Source organism: Labrus bergylta, chromosome 9, assembly GCF_963930695.1.
Source record: "Labrus bergylta chromosome 9, fLabBer1.1, whole genome shotgun sequence".
NCBI lineage: Eukaryota > Metazoa > Chordata > Actinopteri > Labriformes > Labridae > Labrus > Labrus bergylta.
In genome coordinates, this window is record NC_089203.1 from 3,257,129 (window position 1) to 3,277,476 (window position 20,348).

The 20,348-nt window shown below is 37.6% G+C and overlaps 1 protein-coding gene across 2 annotated transcripts; it reads right to left on the bottom strand.

Moving 5' to 3' along the window:
- Positions 1-277: 277 nt before the first annotated feature.
- On the bottom strand, positions 278-16,386 carry cdhr2 (cadherin related family member 2). 2 transcript variants are annotated; one of them, XM_020647755.3, is made up of 31 exons: positions 16,314-16,386; positions 14,616-14,675; positions 14,468-14,527; positions 14,223-14,362; positions 14,082-14,135; positions 13,914-14,003; positions 13,627-13,716; positions 13,413-13,535; positions 11,272-11,418; positions 11,105-11,180; positions 10,912-11,024; positions 9,811-10,017; positions 9,510-9,659; positions 9,233-9,394; positions 9,002-9,063; positions 8,665-8,908; positions 7,206-7,445; positions 7,034-7,103; positions 6,364-6,948; positions 6,147-6,218; positions 5,617-5,666; positions 5,368-5,519; positions 4,003-4,099; positions 3,793-3,881; positions 3,606-3,677; positions 2,651-2,786; positions 2,348-2,466; positions 1,925-2,038; positions 1,746-1,829; positions 1,455-1,518; positions 278-1,372 (listed from the first exon to the last, which is right to left on the bottom strand). In XM_020647755.3, the coding sequence occupies exons 2-31, from the start codon at positions 14,671-14,673 to the stop codon at positions 1,211-1,213; spliced, it is 3,882 nt and encodes a 1,293-aa protein (XP_020503411.1). In that variant the 5' UTR covers positions 14,674-14,675; positions 16,314-16,386; the 3' UTR covers positions 278-1,210. The 2 variants fall into 2 exon arrangements, with proteins under 2 accessions (XP_020503411.1, XP_020503410.1); XM_020647754.2 differs by having other exon boundaries at positions 16,300-16,368.
- Between the last annotated feature and the right edge of the window lie 3,962 nt (positions 16,387-20,348).

Consider the following 20,348-nt stretch of genomic DNA (forward strand, 5'->3'; position numbering starts at 1 on the left):
ACATACACGAAGCTATTGAGGCTAGCCTATTAATTATCCTAATTCTTATATTTTATTTACTCGTTTTGTGAGACTTTACATATCATTTAGACATATTTATTTATTCCCTTATTTACCACCGGACTACACATGCATAACGACATTCATACAGAGAATAAGCTGTAACCTGGCATATTGATTGACCTGGGATTGATTTGAAAGTATTTTAATTGTTATTATTCAATTCTGAAGTTTTTATTTTAGTGATGTCTGTGTTCTTGCATTAATTCATAAAAACAACATTTGGATAGATTTTATTCACAAATATGTGATACATTCATTAGATGTCAGTAAACATTTAAAGAAAAATCTTCTGCTAGGAAGTCACATTGCACAAGATTTTATTTCAGCAACACGTATCTCACACCAAAAAGCAAACTGCAACAAACTGAAAACTTGCAAAAGATGACGAGCTCAAATGTTTTGCATGACATGCAGCCATAGATGAGATTTTCATTCATACAGTCTGCAAATGTTTTTAATTCAGCTTTTCCTTTCTAATAGCATCAGCTGCAACAAAATTAACAATGTGTATAGACACTTTTAATAAAGTCTCATAACAAAGCAAACCAAACTGGGTTTTTTTCAACAATCACATAATATATTTACATAAATAAAAGTGATTGACATGTTACACAAATTACTGTTTTTCTGTTTTGTTTTTAACTTTCCCATTGCTTCTGTCCAACTTTTCATTTAAAGATCAGGTTAAGAGATGAATGCCTTTATTTGCTTTATTTTTAAGAGTAAGATGAAAAGGTTTACGGTATATCATTCTCATGTCTTTACCCCAAATATTACAACAAACAGCAGACAGTTTTCTCATGTTAGCAAAAAGACTACACACAGAGAGGTCTTTGAAGTACAGATATTTCCACATTTTTATATGTTTTGGTTCCACTTCTGCATTGAATTATGAAGCCAACCCATATTTTAGGGGGCATCATTTTATCTACATATCATTTTACATACCCCATTTTACCCATTTTGGTTTTTGATTTTGATTTCCTTTAACATAATATTAAGACAAAGGAAATACATCATTCATTTCTATAACTCTTATATTTATTTATATCATTATATATTACACTAAGTCAGAACAGCAGACTTTTTGAAAGGTGGACTTCATTGTCTTTTACTAATAATTTGGTCAACCTTCACTTTTTTTAGATCACAAGTCTGTAGTGCTGAATGCAGGGTTATTATAACCATGACGAGGATTCTCAGAGCCTTTCTTGGGGCTTCGCTGGGCAAGCACTGCACCCAGAGGCTCAATGTACTCTGGAGGTCCACTGCCCTCCTCTTCCTCCTCCTCTTCCTCCTGGATCATGTTCTAATGAACAGCAGACATGTTTGTAAATCAGTACTTGTTCTCATAGGGTCAAATGGGGATAGACTTTGAAATGTGAACTGACCATGATAGGCTTTGTGTCTTTTTCAGGGAAGTCCATGTCATCACTGTGGTCCAGGGAGTTAAGGCTTTAATGGGAAAAGGAAAAATAAGGGCTAAACTCCACATGCACAGTCAACCGTTTCAGAAGTAGATGGGTTTTTAATAAGCTAACATTGGTAGCATTATCTGCTTTAGTGAGCAAAATGTTCAACTGGAAATATTTCCAGCATTATATCCATCATTTCTACAGTATGAAGAGAAAGAGCCATCACCTTCTCAACAGATGATGGAGTCGCAGAGAGCTTTACTTTACCTGACTTTGTCCACATCAGAGCTCTCCTCGTCAAAGTCCAGGGCCAGAGTGGTGTCGATATTCAGGTTGAGAACAGGATTTGCTCTGATAGCAGATAATGGTTAAAAAAGGGAAAACAGTCAGAGTTATGTTGCATTTCATGATTTTCATTCCTTTGCTGATATTGTAGTTGCCCTCACCCCTCCATGGTGTATTTGTTGGTTCCAGGTACCACAGGACCACTTTTCTGGTTGTCAGAGTTCACCATCGAGGCAGAGTTCATGGCTTTAGCTGCTTTCAGCTTCCTCTTGTAGCTGTAGGGTGAAGTAAGATGAACAGAAATTAGACATAGTACCTCTCTTAGATGTGATGGGATCATTTGTCATTTGTAGCTAGAGGCCTACATAAATACTTGCTCATCATGCAAACAATAAAAAAATTAAAATTTTATGAAGTGAGTTGATTTTTCCAGTACATATTGTAAATGCTGTCCCACACTGATAATTACAAATCTTGCATTATGTCATTTGGGCCAAACCATTGTGGTAAAAATAACATTTAAATGATATTAATTCCTTTAATTGTTTATTGAATTAAGTATTCATCGTAACCCCCCGTCTTACTTCCTGCGAGTGCACAGTAATGAAGTGGTAAGGACAGCCAGCACGACGATGAGGCCTCCCAGCATGCCCATCATGGCATACTTCAGTGGGTCTGATGCTTCAAGTACAGGAGCTGTCCCCTGAAACACAAGGACGAAATCTGTCTTTAGTAAAACATGTGCCTTTTTATCGATTAGGTCTCATTCAAACTTGCTGATAAAAAGGATTTACAGGGGTAATGAAATGCAGCTTCTATGCAGATGATTGTGTAACCTGATGTATAACGAAGTGTATGATGACAAAAGACAAACATGCTTTACTTACGATATTTTTGAGTCCAAGCTCTTTCAGTACAAAGAAATGTGCAGGATCAGAGATCATCTTTTCCACATTGTCAGAGTCGAGAGCTGTCCCATTGGAGTACACAAAATACGCCACGATGATAGTTCCACCTGAAGCCCTGGGAGGAGAATACAACTTACATACACACTTAATAACAATTAAAAAAACATTTTAGTCCTGTTTTGTTTCTGAAATTGTCTTATTCAGAAATCCACTTTCAATGCTCAACACTATGGCTATGTTTTCATAAACACTGGCACCATCTAGTGGACAGTAGCCTGCATGCAAGTCAGAAGCTGGGCCAGGTTCTTCAAATAATGATAAAAATGAAATCATGTTTCTTTTCTCTCTCCCAATGATCACATAATCCAGATCACTTGAGTTCAATCTTGGTTTTTCAAAGAAAAACTGGACAGAATAAATGTCATCCAGGTAAAGACTGATAAGAATTCACAAATCCAGATTGCCAGTACTTAAAGGGGCAGCTCCACACTGCATACTGTGTCCTCAGGGGGGCGCTAAAAGCCACACAAAATGCGATCCTCATAGAAACTTTAAAGTAGATATTTCATGTTTGATATTGATGCTGTTTGTTGAAATACTTTATGAGGATTAAATACCTCATCTACTTTGTCACTGAATCACAGAATTCTAGTGAAAAATTTGATTTTCAAAGTCCTTTCAACTTCTTTTTGAAAATGTTTTCATGACCAATGTAATAGAATTTCTACATTTTCCCCTTAATCCTGTTTGGAAGAAGTTATTTGATTTGACTTTTTTCTTTTAACAGTAATATTTGACCCTAAAGGCTTTAATCCTTTTGTATTACTTTATATTATTATTATTTGGATTAATCTCAACTTCAGCAAACCATTAATGATCCGGAGCTGTAATGACAGACTCTAGGACTTTTATTATTTAATGTTTGGTGACTTACCTTGAACTTTCATCTGTGTCCTCCCTGATTGTAGCTATTCTAACAGCAGCCTTGGTGGCAGCAGTCAGCGCCCTGGAAACATAGAGAAAAAAACAAGTCCAAGAGAAACAGTTTGAGTGTTAACTAAATTAAATAATGGAGAAAAAATATTCAACATATGAACTTTACTGAAGCATTGTAGATTCACCTGATGATGTCATTGAGTTTTCCTTCAACCTCTTCTTTAGAAGATGTAAATTCAAGTTCGACTCTATACGTTTCATCAACTGTGAAAATCTACAACAAAAAGAGGGTAGACAGAACAGAAGACAGACATAAGTCTTCCTGTTCTTCTGCTGAAATGAACTCCAGTGATTGTCATCTATTAAAATTCAGCTTTATGGTTTTGATCACTCACCTCCAGTACAGTGCTGGTGAAGAGGCCACCAGTGTCAGTTGCAGTTACAGTTACCAAATACGTCCCCTTCAGTGTCACATCAAGCCCCTCAGTAGTCCTGTGGAAAGTGGTTGAAGCTATGAGTGCAAACAAATTTAAACTCAACACCCCCCTGGGTGTCGACATATTAAAGAATACTGTATCCCCTCCCCTCCAACAGAGGTAGGGCCGTATCCAAAGGGGTATCTATGGGCGCCACTATGAATCTTATTGGCCACTTTAAGTGCCACCCAAAAATCCTACACAACAATTGGTTACTTGCCCTGTCAGATGTAAGGCTCAACTATTCCCGCTGTGTAAACAGGCTGCTATAGTTTTCATTACATGTCAATGCAGCAAATTTTCTTTTATTAGTACTATAGATTGAAGATAAATACTTTGCACATCTGTCATAAGAGAGGTACTTAGGAAAGGAACAAGTTCCATTAAAAAAGTTGCAAGAAAAGTACTGCACAATGTCATAATTGAAATGAACTAACTAGCTCATTGATGTATTTTTGCAAGTCAGACAGTGTACAGGATTTTGCTTGTGCATTTTTAAGCACTCTAAGTTTTGACTTACTGTACATTTTCATTTTTTTTGAAGCCAAGAAGATTGATATGTTGCCTATCTGGACTTTAACTTGAAAGCAGATATGATTATTGGAGATAGAAAGGCTAAGAGAGGGGTAATAATAAACCCCGCGCAATTCATAAAAGTCTGGCCACTCCCCTACATAAAGGATTAAAATATAACGCTGAAAGAGACATTTTAAAGTAGTTTTAAATAAGGAGGTGTTCTGTCTCAAATCTTTCTAGTAAGTGTTTTTCATTGTGCTGATTCTGCACCTTTTAAAATGTTTTTTCTCTTTTCCGGTCACTCTGTAACTCTCAGGTTTTGTTGTCTCTGTTGTTGCAATCTTTTTCGTGGGGCTATGTGTCGTATTTTTGTAATTTGTGTCTCTTTGTGGTTGATTTGCATGTTTTTAGATTATGTTTTGTGTTGTGGTCACTCTGTAACCTTTCTTTCAATTTCACTTTGTGTCTCTTTTGGTTATTTTTCACCTTTTTGGTCACTTTGTGCTCTTATTTATAATGTTGTGTAATGTTATTAAGTATTTTGACATCACTGTGGTCATTTTTCATATCTTGTTAGTCCTTGTTTGCCTCTCAATTGTTTTAAATCACTTGCAGGTTGTTGTCCAAGAGACCTTTTTGAGCAGTAGCTTTAAACAAAGGCTCTCGGTCTGATCTGCAGGGCCCCTGGGTTTGTCTTTGGCAGGCACGTTCTGAAACTGATACAGGAGTGCAGCAGTAATACACCACCATGTGAGACTTTGTACTCACTGAATTATTCCGACATAAACGTCCTTTTGCTGTGTGGTGATGGCCTCGAACGGCAGTCTTATTGTATTTGTTTGGTTGTTGCTGTGGGCAAATTTGACTGATGTTACTTTAAACTCAATCTGCCGGTTTATTCCTGAGTCCTGGTCTGTGGCCTAAGAGCAACAAAAGACAGAAGAACAACATGGACTTCATGTCACAAATTTCACTTAACAAACTAAAAATCAAGATATTTCTTTTTTTCATACTCACAGTGACTCCTGCAACCGATGTTCCTTTGCTTGCACCCTCTGATACCACGACTAAAACCAAAAGACAGAAAACGATTTATGTCCACACTTTAAGTTTATAGAGCCTACTTATTTGTTTTAATTACTTGTTCCATGTTTTCTTTTCATTAGATCAATGTTTTCTAATCTGATAATAATAAATTATTGTTTGGAAATGATTTTAATTTGAATGATTTTAGTTAAAAGTAGGCTAATATTACAGCTATGGATGTTTTTAATAAAAGTGTACTGGATTAAAATATGACAGCTCCTGAGCTCACAATGAGAGAACTGCATTCATGGGTAAGCTTGGAACGGAAAAAAGAATCAGTTTTCCCAATATTCTTTATTTTTACTAATCAAAATCTTCTCTAGAAAAAAAACATTTAAAAACAAAAGTGGGGTAAAAACCCTTTTGTGTGATTGGTGACAATGAGTAAGGTCATAGGCTTAAAAAACAACCTTATTCTCATACAGTTATATGACCTTGTGATCTCTGTCATTTAAACTCACCAAACACAGAATCTGAGAAGATGAATTCAGGAACGTTGTCGTTGATGTCTTCAATGTTGATCACCATTTGTCCTGAAATATTTCAAAGAGACATTTGAGTCATGTGATATGTTTGTATGTGCAGCAGGTCAACATTGAGTGATGTCATGCTTTAATATGTTTTATTTTACTGCTTCTATGTGTTCTCATGTTATTTTGATATGGTATCAGCGATCACCTTTTGTGGCGCTGTTGTTCTCTCCTTTCTCTGTGAGCTCGTCAATAACCTGAGCATCTATCAGCACCTGGTCACATTGTTCATAGTCCACCTTGAGCTCATGGTTTAGTGTAACTTCCCCTGTTGGAAGCAGGATAAAGTAACTGCAGGGAGTCAGAGAGCTGTTACACCTGCACTCCATAGATTCCAGCTCATAGACTAAATGGTGCGACGTGTCCTTGTCGTGGGCCGAAAACCTCCCAACAACACCGCTGATCGTGGTGTTCTCCTTCACGGAGACCGGCTTTGTCACCTTGAACTCGGGCCGCTCGTCATTCACATCGACCACATTTACAACCACCATCACTTCGGCGGCCTTCTGCTCCAGATCCACGGCCTCCACCCGCAGTCTGAATTGCTTGCGCTCGCTTTCGTAGTCCAGCTCAATGTCTGGGTCCACGGTGATGTTCCCTCTGTAACCTCGCTCCATTGTAAACGTGCGCATGATGAAGCTGCCAAAGCTCCCGTCAATGATGCTGAAAGAAATGCGGTTAAAGTCTGTTGTTTGGTCCAAATCCTCGGCGGTAACAGATCCCACAAATGCACCTGATTGGACAAATGAATACCATTGAAATCCCACCATACAGTTCTGATCACTTGAAAGGGATTTGTAGAAAAAAAAGACCCAAACCTTTTTCTCCTTCTTTAACAGAGAACTCGTAGGAGGGGGCTTCAAATTGTGGACTGTTGTCATTGACATCCTAAGAAGTATTTAAAAAAGAAACACTGACCATTACCATCCTCACAAGGAAAAGTAGCATTTAGTCTTTGCAATGATGTATTTCAAACTGCTGAAGCCTCACCTCTACATTGATAATGACTGTGACAGAGGCGGAGAGCGGGGGAGTACCCTTGTCAGTGGCAGTTACATTGAGCTCGATCCTTCCTTCCAGCTCCTGATCCAGGGCCTCACGATCAAGCTCACCGCTGTTTCTCAGCACTCCAGTGTTTGGGTCGATGGTGAAGTTATAGCTGTAGCTGCTCTCTTTGATTCCGTACACTATCTGACTGTTTTCTGTGTCTGGGTCGTCTGAATCAGTAGCCTGTCCAAATGAAATGAAAAGAACTGGTTAAGAATGTCTCTCTTAATGTTGTAAAAAGGGACACTACATGATGTGAAATATGAGAACATCCTGAAAAAAAGGCATGTAGACACTTATATTAGATTGTTGAATGATTCTGTCCAAACTACTGTCATCAATATTCTGCTCTTTTGTGGCCTGCTTCGACCCTGACTGCAGGGATTTTCTCCCAGTCAGCCACAGAAGCATTATCCTCATCTGTTGTGCTGGGTGATGGGGCTCACAGCGAGTGCTCCAGTTATTCCAAAGGTGTTAGATGGGGTTGATGTCAGAGCTCTTTCTAGGCTAGTCTCTCTAGTCTCTACTCTTCTTCACCAAACTGGGGAACCTTTTTTCTATGGACCTGGCTTTGTGTTTTTCTGACAGAAGAGGGTCGTCTCCTAAATATCGCAGCTGTGTTTGAAGAGATCTGATCTTTATTCTATCATTCTTTTAAGTTGCAGCTTAAAAGGGAATTTTACTCATTTTGATCGATAATTCTGTTGACAGATCTCATATTTGTCTATGCATTATGTGGAAAAAAAGGGTTGTCCAAGGCCTTCTGTGACTCCAGAGAGAGAGAGCTGCATGTAATCTGGTAAATTGTCTCAATTGATGCCACTTGGTGTCCAAGTAGGTTGGGGCCCAAAAGAGTTACAGAGTTAGAAGCCATCTAGATTTCTATGTCCCACTTGTCATCTCTGTGAGGCGATATTGGCATCAGAATCTGAACTGATTCATCTTGTGTTGTGGGTAAAGCAGGCACCAGGCATCAACACATTAAATTAGAAAACTAAAGAAATTAGCACACAAGCAAATTTTCAGAATAAAAAAAAGATAAAATCCTTCATTCAACTGCATTAATTTAAAATATTTTTCACATTGCAAATTGAGAGTTCAGTAATTCTATAGAAGTGTTAAGTTGTCAACGGAACAATCTGTGAGCATCACATCTCTGTATGGAAACTGGGTCCTTCAGTCGGGACCTCCAGATAAAACCAGAACAAAACACAGCGGGACGCGGAGGTCCACATTTTCCATCCCTTAAGGTTTTCTTTTCTTTTATCAGCAACCTGTGACATGAAGTTGAAATGAAGGTCTTGGTGTATACATTGAAACAGATAATCAAATAAATCAGCCTTTGTGGTTATGTTCAGACTATCTGATGAACGTATCACCCTTAATGTTCTATAACAGTTACCTCAATCTTTAGTTTGAGCTGCCCCCCCTCTTTGACAAACTCCAGGTAAGAATCTCTGTTGATGACTGGAGGTTGGTCGTTGATGTCTGTCAAAGTGATCTCCAGTACCGTGGTGCCCGGCTTGCCTTCTGTGTCCCTTGCCTCCAGAGTTGCAGAATACAGAGATCTGATCTCGCGGTCCAAAAGAGTTTTGTTTTTCACATATACTATCCCCTCATATTTATCCACATCAAAATACAGTCGTCTGAAACACACACAAAGTTTTTTCATTTTACAAAAAGATATGCACTGGCTTCATTCAAGTCACCAGAATAACCATGTAACAGTGTAGACATACATGCTTTCTGGAAGAAGGCTGTAGGTGATGTTGTCTTGATCCATGGTGTCAGGATCTTCTGCCTGGAGAGAAATGTATGTGAGTGCTTTGCAAAGTCTCTCTCAATGATTTAAAAAAAAAAAACCTGGAAGAATCAGAAAACCCAAAAAGAAACACCAGAATGCTGTTCTGTTAAAGTCTGAAAAAGTGTGATCAAAATATCTTTCCATATTAACATAATGAAGGACTCACAACGATGCGAGCCAATTCTGTCCCAACATCCGAGTGCTCAGTCACACTTAACCTGTATGTGACCTTTGGGAACGTTGGGCTGTTGTCATTGATGTCCTTGATGTTAATAGTGACTGTGGCCGTGGATTGGAAGCTTGTATCATCTTGATCTGTGGCGATTACCTGTATGACATCACAAAGAATACCTCAGACTGGATTTAAAAAAGGAACAGATATGATAACCTACAAATTAAAAATGTCAATAAAATGGTTATCACAGAATCACGGTTTTACTCACTTCTACAACCATTTGTTGTGTTTTTTCAAAATCCAATTTTTGGGGCTGCCGCACCACAAGCTGAACGATGCTGTCTAATGTGGTAAACTGAGGCTCCACAGCAAACACATCCTTGTCAGCTCCTCCTAGGGTGAGTTTAGTCTTGGAAATCTGTGAAAAGCCATCATAGAAAGTCAATAATGCTTCATCATTAGTGTTACTCAGAGCTGCACCTATACTGTGTTTGACATAGATTACAGAAAAAAATCTAATCTTTAAGTAGAATAATGTTCTCTGTGTTTGTGATACTTCTTTCTGGTACCTTATCAAGATCTCTGACCGTCATGTTGATGGAAACAGAGCCCAAAGAGTTCTCAGAAATATCTTCTGTGTAGTGGCTTTCCTTCACACAGGAGAACCCACACTTGTAAAACTCTGGCGGGCTGTCGTTGACATCGATGATGTTGATCAGTACATCTGTTGTGACGCTAGCAAAGACCCCATGGATGTTTTCTTTGGACTCTTTGGCCTGAAAGACAAAATCTATATAATTTCAATGTCTCAACATTTAAAAAACAAATTCTTCATGGAAAAGTATGTAGTTTTGAGTTATTTTGCATATATTTTGTAAGAATATTTTGAACTTAGGTCATACAACTACTTTGATAGATATTTGTATTAGATATTTTCATTTTGTATTGTAAGCATCTTTCTTTAGTTTGCTCTTCATAGGAAATCGCCTGTGTACCTTTACAGTACAGGTGTTTAATAAACATTCTCATATTCCCCTTGTGCTCCCGTACTCTTTCAGTCCAGTTACAGGAGCCACCTGAGGTATGATGAAGATATAAAGCCCCATAAGGGGCCACATTCCCTGCTTCATCAAAAAAACAAAAAAAGGACCTATATTCCTCATTTAAAGCATCATGTAAAATGTTCAGGTTTTTTTTTTTTTTGGGGGGGGGGGGGGGGGGGGGGGGGGGGCAGGCTTTTTATCATTTTCCTATTCCAATGCATATCTTAGTCTGTATACTAATCAAGGACAGGTTGAGCTAGGACAGGACAGGACAGTCACCTGCTCATCCTGGCTGCAAATTAAGCATACAGACATGAGTGATACAGTTCTTCTTATCTCACTCTGTCAGCAAAATGTTGTAAAACTCAAACTAAAGGGATAGTATGATAAGAAGTCCATATCATATTTAGATAGAAAATATTCAGTACACTACGTAAAGGTAATGTAAAGTTTAGAAGTACTGTTACTGCTGTGAATTGCAGCAGGAAATCTTTAGAAAAAAAATACTTTTATTGTTTTCTCTTCTAAGAACAGGTCCCTCATTGCACACAGTGGAACAGACAGGCATAATGACGAAGTCAAATAAATAACAGAAGAGTACATTGATTTGTTAGTAACAAAACAAACCTTTACAGTCAAGGTAACAGTGTCAGAATCACCAAACTCCTCTCTGTCAATTGCTGAAGACACAGATATGACGCCATCATCTGAGATTGCAAACAAGCCGTCTGCTGTGGAATCTGTGGAAAAAACAACACGTTGAATCAACCAATTAAAATGGAAACATTTTCTAACTTTTTATTGCAGCTTAAAGGCAAACCTTCAATGCTGAAGATGATTTTATTATTGACTCCTGTGTCCTGGTCTACAGCAGTCACTTTAAACACAGACTGGCCCTGCAAGGGGAAAAGGGATAATCATAATCAGCAGCTTTGTCATCAAAACATATTCATTATATATCATACTCGGCCCTCACAAGGCTCTTACCACACGAGAGTTCTCTTCAACCCTGCCTACGTAGGGGACACCGAGGAATGATGGGTCGAGGTCTGGGATGTCCACCACAGTGATTAAGGAAAAGGCAACACTCGAGAAGTATGTAGTATGTTCAAAATGACATTTACCCCCACCATCCTGTTGTGAAAAGAGAAGTTTAAAAAGTAGAGGATTTATAACCTCAAATGATCATCAGAGTGACATTTTTAAAATGATCAAGGACTATTTTCACAATTTTAATGATGCAATTACAGTTTCAAGGATGAATAGTAAATGAATAGTAAATAACTGTTATCTCACATGCATTTCTAACTCTATAATTGCACAATAAATATCGAAATATTACAGTGACCTGCTTTGCGAGAGATTTACAACAGAACAGAAGCCTTTAAAGCAACAATGTGTAGAAATGTTGTCTTTGGCGCACACCAAAAGTCTCTGTGTAACAGCACTGTGGAAAGTGTGCTGTGCACTATGCACTGATCTCAGACACACAGTGCTGATACCCCTCTTAGACAACATGCATTTGTTTACAAGTACATGGCAAGGTGAGTAATATTACTTGATCTTGCACAGATATGACTCTATAGGCTTCTATAGCGTGTTTGCAAACTGTTTGCATGTGGAGTATGTGGATGTGTATTCAGCTAATCTATGAAATCTATCAGTTGTGGCTGAATGGCTGCATTTGAGAGGTTAATCTATTACATGCTAGTTGAGAGAAGTTTGTAAAGTTCTGAACTTAAAAAGCTAACTTGAAGATCGACAAGGAAAGAGACAAATTTTGGTGTAAAATGTAGAGCTGTATGCACTTCCTGCCAGATTACCTCAACCCGCTGTCATAGCTACTGCAGTAAAGAGGTGAACGCTAGCGGGTATGGGAGAGACGCTATTCTCACTGTAGAAAGTAATTGTCCTATTAAATCAAACTTTAAAACTACTGTTTAAAGGAAGACTGTGCGACATTTTACACATTAATACAGCAGAAATCAAGTATATCCTAATGTCTCTCTGAGTCATGACTGTCTACAATGAGTGAGAAGCGTGAGTTGTTGTTGTCAGAGCCGTGTTTACATCATGTTTACACAGACGGGACGGCATTGAGTATAAAGCTGTTTTAGTCAAGGACTAGAGAAAAGAAGAATAACATACTCACTGATTATTAGGATGTCTTTAGATCACGGTCATTCCGTGTCAGTTTATGTGCAATATGAAGCTACCAGCTAACTAAAGAGCGCTAACATTAGCATGCTAACACAACAATGCAGGCCACTGGCAATTGCAGCTCGAGCAAAGGACAATTTTGTCCACCGCTCACGCTTAATGGTGCTTAATTATGGTGCGTTCTAATTGATAACTCCTTAATGTGAGCGTGAGTGGAGAGGGGTTGGAGGTGTGTCGCTGGAGGAGAGTGGAGGCTTCAGAATAGAGGAGCTGTCACAAAACACAAGTTTGTTTTGGTTTCATGCTGGTGCTCAAGGGCGACATCTACTGGATCAAAAAGTCACACATTCTTCCTTTAAAGGAGGAAAAGTTACATGTTGTTGCTGAGGTTCTCAACTAGGTTGGCTCTGTCTTCAAGTAACTAATATAAGATTGACTACTACTCCACTAAAATGTTAGCACAACACACTGTGTAATAATGATGTTATATAAGGGATACTGTGTGAGATTTCTTTTTTGTGCATGATTTATGACATGCATAAAATAAAGTTTATGACCACAAGATAATAACTAGTGGCCCTGAGTTAAGTGAAAACAGCTGATCATCTGTCTGATCATCTTGTCATACAGAGCAGCTTCACAGATGCTTTTCTTGAAGATGGAGTTTTTTTTTTTTTTACTTTAAACTTTATGTATTTTTGGTGTTTAACTGACCCCAAATTCTCTGCCATGCACGTGAAATCTGATCCTCTCTCTAATTCACACAGAAAAGATTAGATTTATTATAACCTCAGAACTAACTGAGTGCTCCGACTAACAAGCCCACAGATAGTTCAGTGTTCATTTCCCACACAGTAGAGAATAATTTCATGATTCCAGCTGCTTGTCTGGAGATTTTAATAATTGATAAATTCATGTGCCCATAAATATAAGTGCAAAGAAGTAAAAAATAAAGAAATACAACTTACACTAGCATTAATCTTCAACCGATAGAAAGTGCTCAGCTCTGTGTAATTCAGACTTCCAGTTAATTTGACTACACCAGTAGTGTCCGCGATGCTAAACAGACCGAATCCAGAACTCGGGCTGACCTAGAAAAACAACTTGTAAATGTTGCTTCAGGAAAGTTCATTATTCTTTCATTGAAATCTCATTGCAATTATATGATCACAGGGAGCTTACTTCATCAATACTGTATCGAACAGCCCCAGCAGCTGAAGAGTCTGCATCAAGAGCGTTCACTCTGAACAGAGATGAACCTACAGGGGTGTTCTAGTGGGTTGTGTTTGTAGGAAAAACAGAAAAGAAGAAAACACTTAAATGTCTCTCAGGGATAACATCGTTAATCGTTAGTGATCATTTAATCACTCTTCAGGGCTTGAAGTAGCTTTAATTTTTCTTATGCTCACAACATAACAAAACACCCTGGAGTAGAACAAATAATAAAAATGTATCTTTGTTGAACTTACTTCTGCAAATTCAAAATCATACGAAGCCTCCTGAAATATGGGTTTGTTGTCGTTGGCATCCAGTAATATAACAGTTATCTGTCTTGTTCTCTGAAAGACATTGTATGATTATATCATGTAAACAGTGATAGGAAATGGAAGATAATTATTAATTGAGATGTCACTCACAGAAATGCTGGATCCATCAGAGACATCAACTCCAAGGAGCATCGCAGCATTACTCTAAGAGAAAACAAAAAAACAAGATCAATTGAATAAACTTATAAACAATGACTCAAAATCAAAACACCTACAACCCCCAGACCATACCTCTGAATCCAGTTGCCTTTCGACCTTTACAACCCCAGTGTTTGTATCCACTTTAAAGTAACCAGCGTTGACCCCGGTGAGTGTAAATGTCAGCGGGTCATTTTCTGCATCTGATGCGGCTATAGTGAATGCAATAGTTCCTATGAAACAAAGTCAGAGAGATGCATATAAATATAGGAGCAGTATTCAGGGGTTGTGCCACTAAGATGGAGTAAAAACTGAACAGAATGTATTATTTAACCTACCTTCTGGGGTGTCTTCACACACCGAATAAACACCAACATCAATTTCAGGAGCGGTATTTGCTGTAAAAAAAAAAAGTAAAAAGAAAGAAATGTTAAGAAGTAATGTAAATACATGGAAAAATCACATCAGAATTAACCAAACACTCACCATTACTTTGGCTGAAAATACACAATAAGCACAACACACTTCTGGAAAACACCTCCATGTCTGCAAATGAAAAGAAAGAAACATAACTTGATACACATAACACCTTTAAACTTTTAAAATGATTACAGTAATACCTCAGCAAAAACATGAGAGGGTCTACTGCTGTGCTTGCAAACTATTTAGTTGAGCCAAGGATACCGGGATGTATGCTAATACTAACAGTAGCACGTTAGCATTAAAACATTAGACAAGCCGACAATCGTGTGAACTTAATTTCTTTTGCTGCCTGTTAAGATGTAAACATGTGACTTGCAGTATATGAAAGTTTCTTTCCTCTAGAAACATTAATTATCTCCGCTCCCACCCTCTGGAACTCACTTCCTTCAAGAAATCCCTCAAAACTCACCTCTTCAACACTGTCTACAACCATCTTTGTGTACTTAGAAAAGCACTATATCAGTCGAATTTATTATTATTATAAATTCAAATTGTATTTTTGATTAATGCCCATTATCACTAAAAAGGAAAAAGATATAACCTCTAGATGATGCTAGGGGAAAATCAGAAAATCATCATCTCTGTGAACAATTCTTGTTTGGCCTGTTTCCAAGGCAATCAATGCTATTTTACATTTCTGATTTTTACTTTTGTGTTTGTACACAACAAACAAACTAAAGAAACGTCATCAAATGATTTAATAATGAAATAATAATCAATATGGGTTTTTGTCAGTTATGCAAAATGCCTAAATTTGCAGATACGATTTATTTAGGTAACATTAAGACACTCAATATTCCATATTGTAAAATAAATATTTAGAAATGATTTAATTCACAATAAGTTTCATCAGTGATACCTGAAGGAATTCACAGCTGCTCAGCTTCTACACAGAAAAACAGCAGTTGACCTGATTTATAAAGGTTGAAATTTAACGGCATGTTGGATATGGTGAGCATCATAACAGCGCCTCACTTTCTTCCCTGTGGGATTTCTTTTATAATATCGATAAAGCAAAAGGTGGAGCACTATTAGGCTGTCACCTGCTTTATGAGACACAATGATACATTCTAAATGTGACTGGCTTATCTGAAAGAATGAACTACGGCAGCAGAAAATAAAACTGTCATAAAACATGAGCAACATGTGAAAAACACCCGTGATTTATCATCCTGATGTAGTTTAACTTTGTTTATACTTTATTGTGTTGTTCCCTTTGAGAGTTTAAGGAACATGATGTTAGTGGTGATGAGTCTTTCTGAGCTTTTTATGTTTTTAAAGCTGTTTGTTGGTTTCATCTTGATGTGAGAATGAAAAAGATGAATCTCCACTTTTTTTAAGTTTTTGGATATTTAAAAAAATACAGACTTCCAGTTAATTTATAACTAAATAACAAACATTCATAGATATGAGAATACACAGATTTTAATGCTAGTCCTTTGGTGTCTTGATTTTCTTCCCCTTGACCTGCGAGCATATGCTATCAAATTATCCTTTAGGGTACAAGGCAACGAGCCATGTCAGATTGGAGAAAAAAAAATACATTTTTGGTTCTATTTCACAAATCAAAGCAGGAAAAATCAATTTGATCATATTTTGACAGTGGCTTTGTTATACGATGACTGAAAACAGCAGTCTAACAATTCAAAAAGGTTAATCTTACTTAAAATGTTTCAGTCTTACTTACCAGCCAACACTCACCTGAGAGCTTCTCCTTTACTGATGTGTTGATGAGACCTTTGACTCTTGTTCCTGCTTTTGTGTTCCTGCTGGAGGCTGTAAAAAATTAATGATTAACGTTGAGACACGCACATCCAATAAAAGTGCATTAAACCGCTTCCTTTCTCTCAGGGAAAGAAACAACCCAAAGCATCTTCCTCAAATGAAATACATCAAGTTTGCACAACACAAAATGTCCACCTGTTCTTTGCTCTCACACATGGCCACAGTCTGGTTAGAAATGAGACACAGCAGCAGGAAAACGCCTCATACCGTCATTGGCTGACCAGTGCTGTCACCAGTGAAACATGGCATTGTGCCATACCCGCTCACGAAAGTCCAGACCAGAACCCAGGAGTGTCTGAACTGCTCTTTTGTTGAAAGTGGTGCTGGATGTGTCACCGTGGCAAGAACAGCAGTCTTTCTGCTTCCATTGAGATGACCAGACCTGAGCAATAGCCTCTCTAAAAAGTGTCTCATCAGAAACAATCACTTAATGTTTTATTTTTTCAGAAACCACACATCCTATATTTTCCCTAATGAGCTCTCCACAGTAAGCCCCCCCACCCCCCTCCCCTTGGTTTCCCTTCCTAATTAAAGGCCATCACACAAAGGATTAGTTTCTCTTCAAGCCAATGGATTCATTCAGAAACAGACATTTGCCTCATAACAAAGAACAGTTCGACACATCTTCACTCAGTATTTGTTACATTTCTTTTGTTTCAAATGGTTTTATAAACAGACATAAAAAAGAAAACACAATAAGAAACCTTCAGATGTTTCTTGTTTATGTTTTGTATGTACATTGTTTTCTAATGTTACATAATTTCTGTCGTTAAGCAAATAAAAATGTAGCCTGAAGGCACTTGTTCAAGTATTTTGCTGTAAAACTAACTGTGCTAAAGGGAGTTAATGTAATATGAAATGGGATACACGTGTTTTAGCATGTAAGAGACTGCAGCCATGCTAGCACTTTCAAGCGACTATTCCATTGGCTATTTTTACAGTGATGATGCTGTCATGTCGATGTTTAGGTCAATCCGCGTCTTATTTGAATGTGTTAGCACGATAACAATTATCTAATAAGCTCTTAAAACCATTAAAGCTGATGCTGAGGAGATTTTAATTAGTTTGTCTAATATGTTGTCATAAACTTATTTATTTACTTATAAAGTTAAGAAATGTATTGTTAGAAATACATTTTGGCTTTATGCTAGTGTTATATGTTAAGTCAAGGGATTCTAAGTGAAGAAAATTCATCCTGAGTCCGGGATTAGTCCTGTACCAAAATTAAAGAGAAAAATGTTGAGAAAAAAAGAAAAACTACCAGTCTGGGTAACATGAATTGTATGGAGACTTTGGTCCTCCAAGTGGGCGGCCCCAGGTTCAAATCCCAAAAATAAATCTTCAAAGAAATTATATATATATATATATAAAGGCTTATTTGTTTGATTGTCCTAAAATGTATCAAACATTAAAAAAAACAACATCAAAGTGTGTCTAATTGGGGGAAAGGCTTTCTTTATTGTCTGTTTGAATTCAGTGATTGCACGATTCAAGGAAATCAGTTACATGAACAGGAAATCAGATGTTCTAGAGGAAAAGCTGTCAAACTCCACAAATATAATCATTTAGTCTCATAAACAAAATCAGCCCAACTTGATGACAGACATGCCAGAGATCTTTTCCTAAAATCTTATCCAACTAGACTTTGGTTTATGACTTACGGTACTGAACACAACATTGCCACTCCTGAGCTATAAAAATGTATAAATGGGCGGGACTGTTGTAAAACACTGCTGCCAGAGCAATTCAACAGAAACAGAAGTTAAAAAAAAAAAAAGAATCTCAGCCGAATGACTCAATGTTTCCAGGGTTTATATCAGGGTGACGTCTTTCCACATGTAGACAAGATGATAAAATAAGTCCTGATAAGTAAAAGGGGTGGGCATCACCAGAGTTCCCGTGGTACAATATTATTACACCTGAGACTCTATTGTGAAGGAAGTGGTAAATCTTTTTAGGCACACTAAGGCAAAAAGCCCTGGACCTGACAACATCTTTTAAAAAAATGTGCAGATCAGCTGTGCGGCATCTTTCACTATATCTTCACACAATCTGTTAACCTGCAGAAAGTGCCTAAACTTTGGAAATAGTCCATTATTGTTCCTGTAGCTAAAATTAGCACCCCGAAAACGCTGAATGATTTCAGGCCTTGAAATGACTTTTCTAGTGATGAAGACATTAGAAAAGATACTCAAGACTCACATTTTAATGCAGGTTGAAGAACACCTAGATCCTCTTCAATTTGCGTACAGAGCTGGTAGAGGTGTGGGGGATGCTGTCACCACATTGTTACACTATTTGTATAAGCATCTTGAGGGCCCTAAGACACATGCTGACTCCTGTTCTTTGACTTTTCTTCACCATTTAACACCATTCAGCCGATTTTGTTTGCTGAAAGGCTAATTCATCAGTTTAAACTTGAGCCTAGCTTGATTGGATGGATTGTAGATGTCCTGGCCAATAGGTGGCAGTGTTTTAAAGTAAATGGTGTTTTTTCTAACCAGCTCTCTTCTTCCACTGGGTCTCCTCAGGGTTGTTGTCTGTCACCCCTTCTGTACATTATGTACACTAATGAGTGTCGCAGCAATCACAGTAATAGACACCTTCTTCAATTTGCTGATGACACTGTTGTTGTCATCCTTCTTGAGGGGGGAGAGCAGGGTCATGGGCCAGTTGTGGATGACTTTGTAACTTGGTGTGATGAATCTTTTCTCAAACTTAAACGTGACAAAAACTAAAGACATGATCATTGATTTTAGAAAGTCTCTGCAAGCCAAATATCATGTCGACACTACCTCCAAGAAGGTTCAGCAAAGACTGTTCTTTTTAAGGAAAATTAACTCTTAATGTTTCTACGGAGATGATGACTCTGTTTTATAAAAGTTTTATTGAATCTGTTTTAAATTTTTGCATCGCTGCATGGTATGGAAGCCTGAACTTGTCAAACAAGAATAGACTTGGGAGACTTGTAAAAACAAGCAGCAGAATCTCAGGGAGGTGTCAGGTATAATCAGCAGGTCCTGAGGAAAGCTAGTGCCATACTTGTGATCCCAGATCACCCACTTTACAGTGAGTTTGACCTTTGACCCTCAGATCGTCGTTTTAGAGCTCCTGTGAGGAAGACAAAAAGACTCCAGATCTAATTTTTACCAAGTGTAATTAATATGTTAAACAACAATTAGCTATTTGTTGCTCTTTTTGCACTTGAATTGCACATTTGCACACCTCCACTTTGCACTTTAATAATTTGAATTTCCATTCTGGTACGGGCTCTTGACTGATTATATTGCGTTGTTTTTATTCTGTTTTATATTTTGCTGTGTTGTCTGATTTTTTTTTTAAATTCGTTTTGGTTTATGTTTTATGGTGATGTTGTCCTTGTGTTTCTTGCCTTCTGTGTGCTCCTGTTGCAACGCAAATTTCCCCTTGTGGGACAATAAATAATCTGAATCTGAATCTATTGCAACTTTAAACATTTTGCAATATGTAAAGAATTGCGATACAATATATTGCGATAAAGCTTTTTAACTGCATATTATGTCACATACACTAAACTAAATCAAGAACTGTTTAGTCAAATAAGAAAAAAAAATCTCAGTCTCTTCATCTCACTTCAGTCTTTTTATTTCTAAACACTGTGAGTCAAGCCCACAGACTGACCAACACTGTGACCAAAGTAAAACCCTGTAAGAGGCTGCATGCACCTCACAATCTGAACTATTAGTATATCTTTTTTTTAATACTTTTTATTTGATAGTTTTGATATATGGTTTGAGATATGGTTTGTAAGATTTACATATAAGTGCATCATCTATACAGGCATGGATAAATATTTCTGTTAGCTCATTCTACGACAGAACTTTGAACTGTTAGTATTTCAGTCTAATCCAACTTTAACATGAATTCTTAACAATGCAACATGTTCAAAATGAATCGTGCAACCCCACTTCA

Excerpts from the sequence above, each read along its gene's own strand:
- cdhr2 (XM_020647755.3), bottom strand. The coding sequence starts at position 14,673 with ATGGAGGTGTTTTCCAGAAGTGTGTTGTGCTTATTGTGTATTTTCAGC. Across the intron at positions 6,949-7,033 it reads TGTTAAAGAAGGAGAAAAAG|GTGCATTTGTGGGATCTGTT; the intron begins GTTTGGGTCTTT and ends TTGTCCAATCAG. Across the intron at positions 1,830-1,924 it reads AACAAATACACCATGGAGGG|AGCAAATCCTGTTCTCAACC; the intron begins GTGAGGGCAACT and ends ATCTGCTATCAG.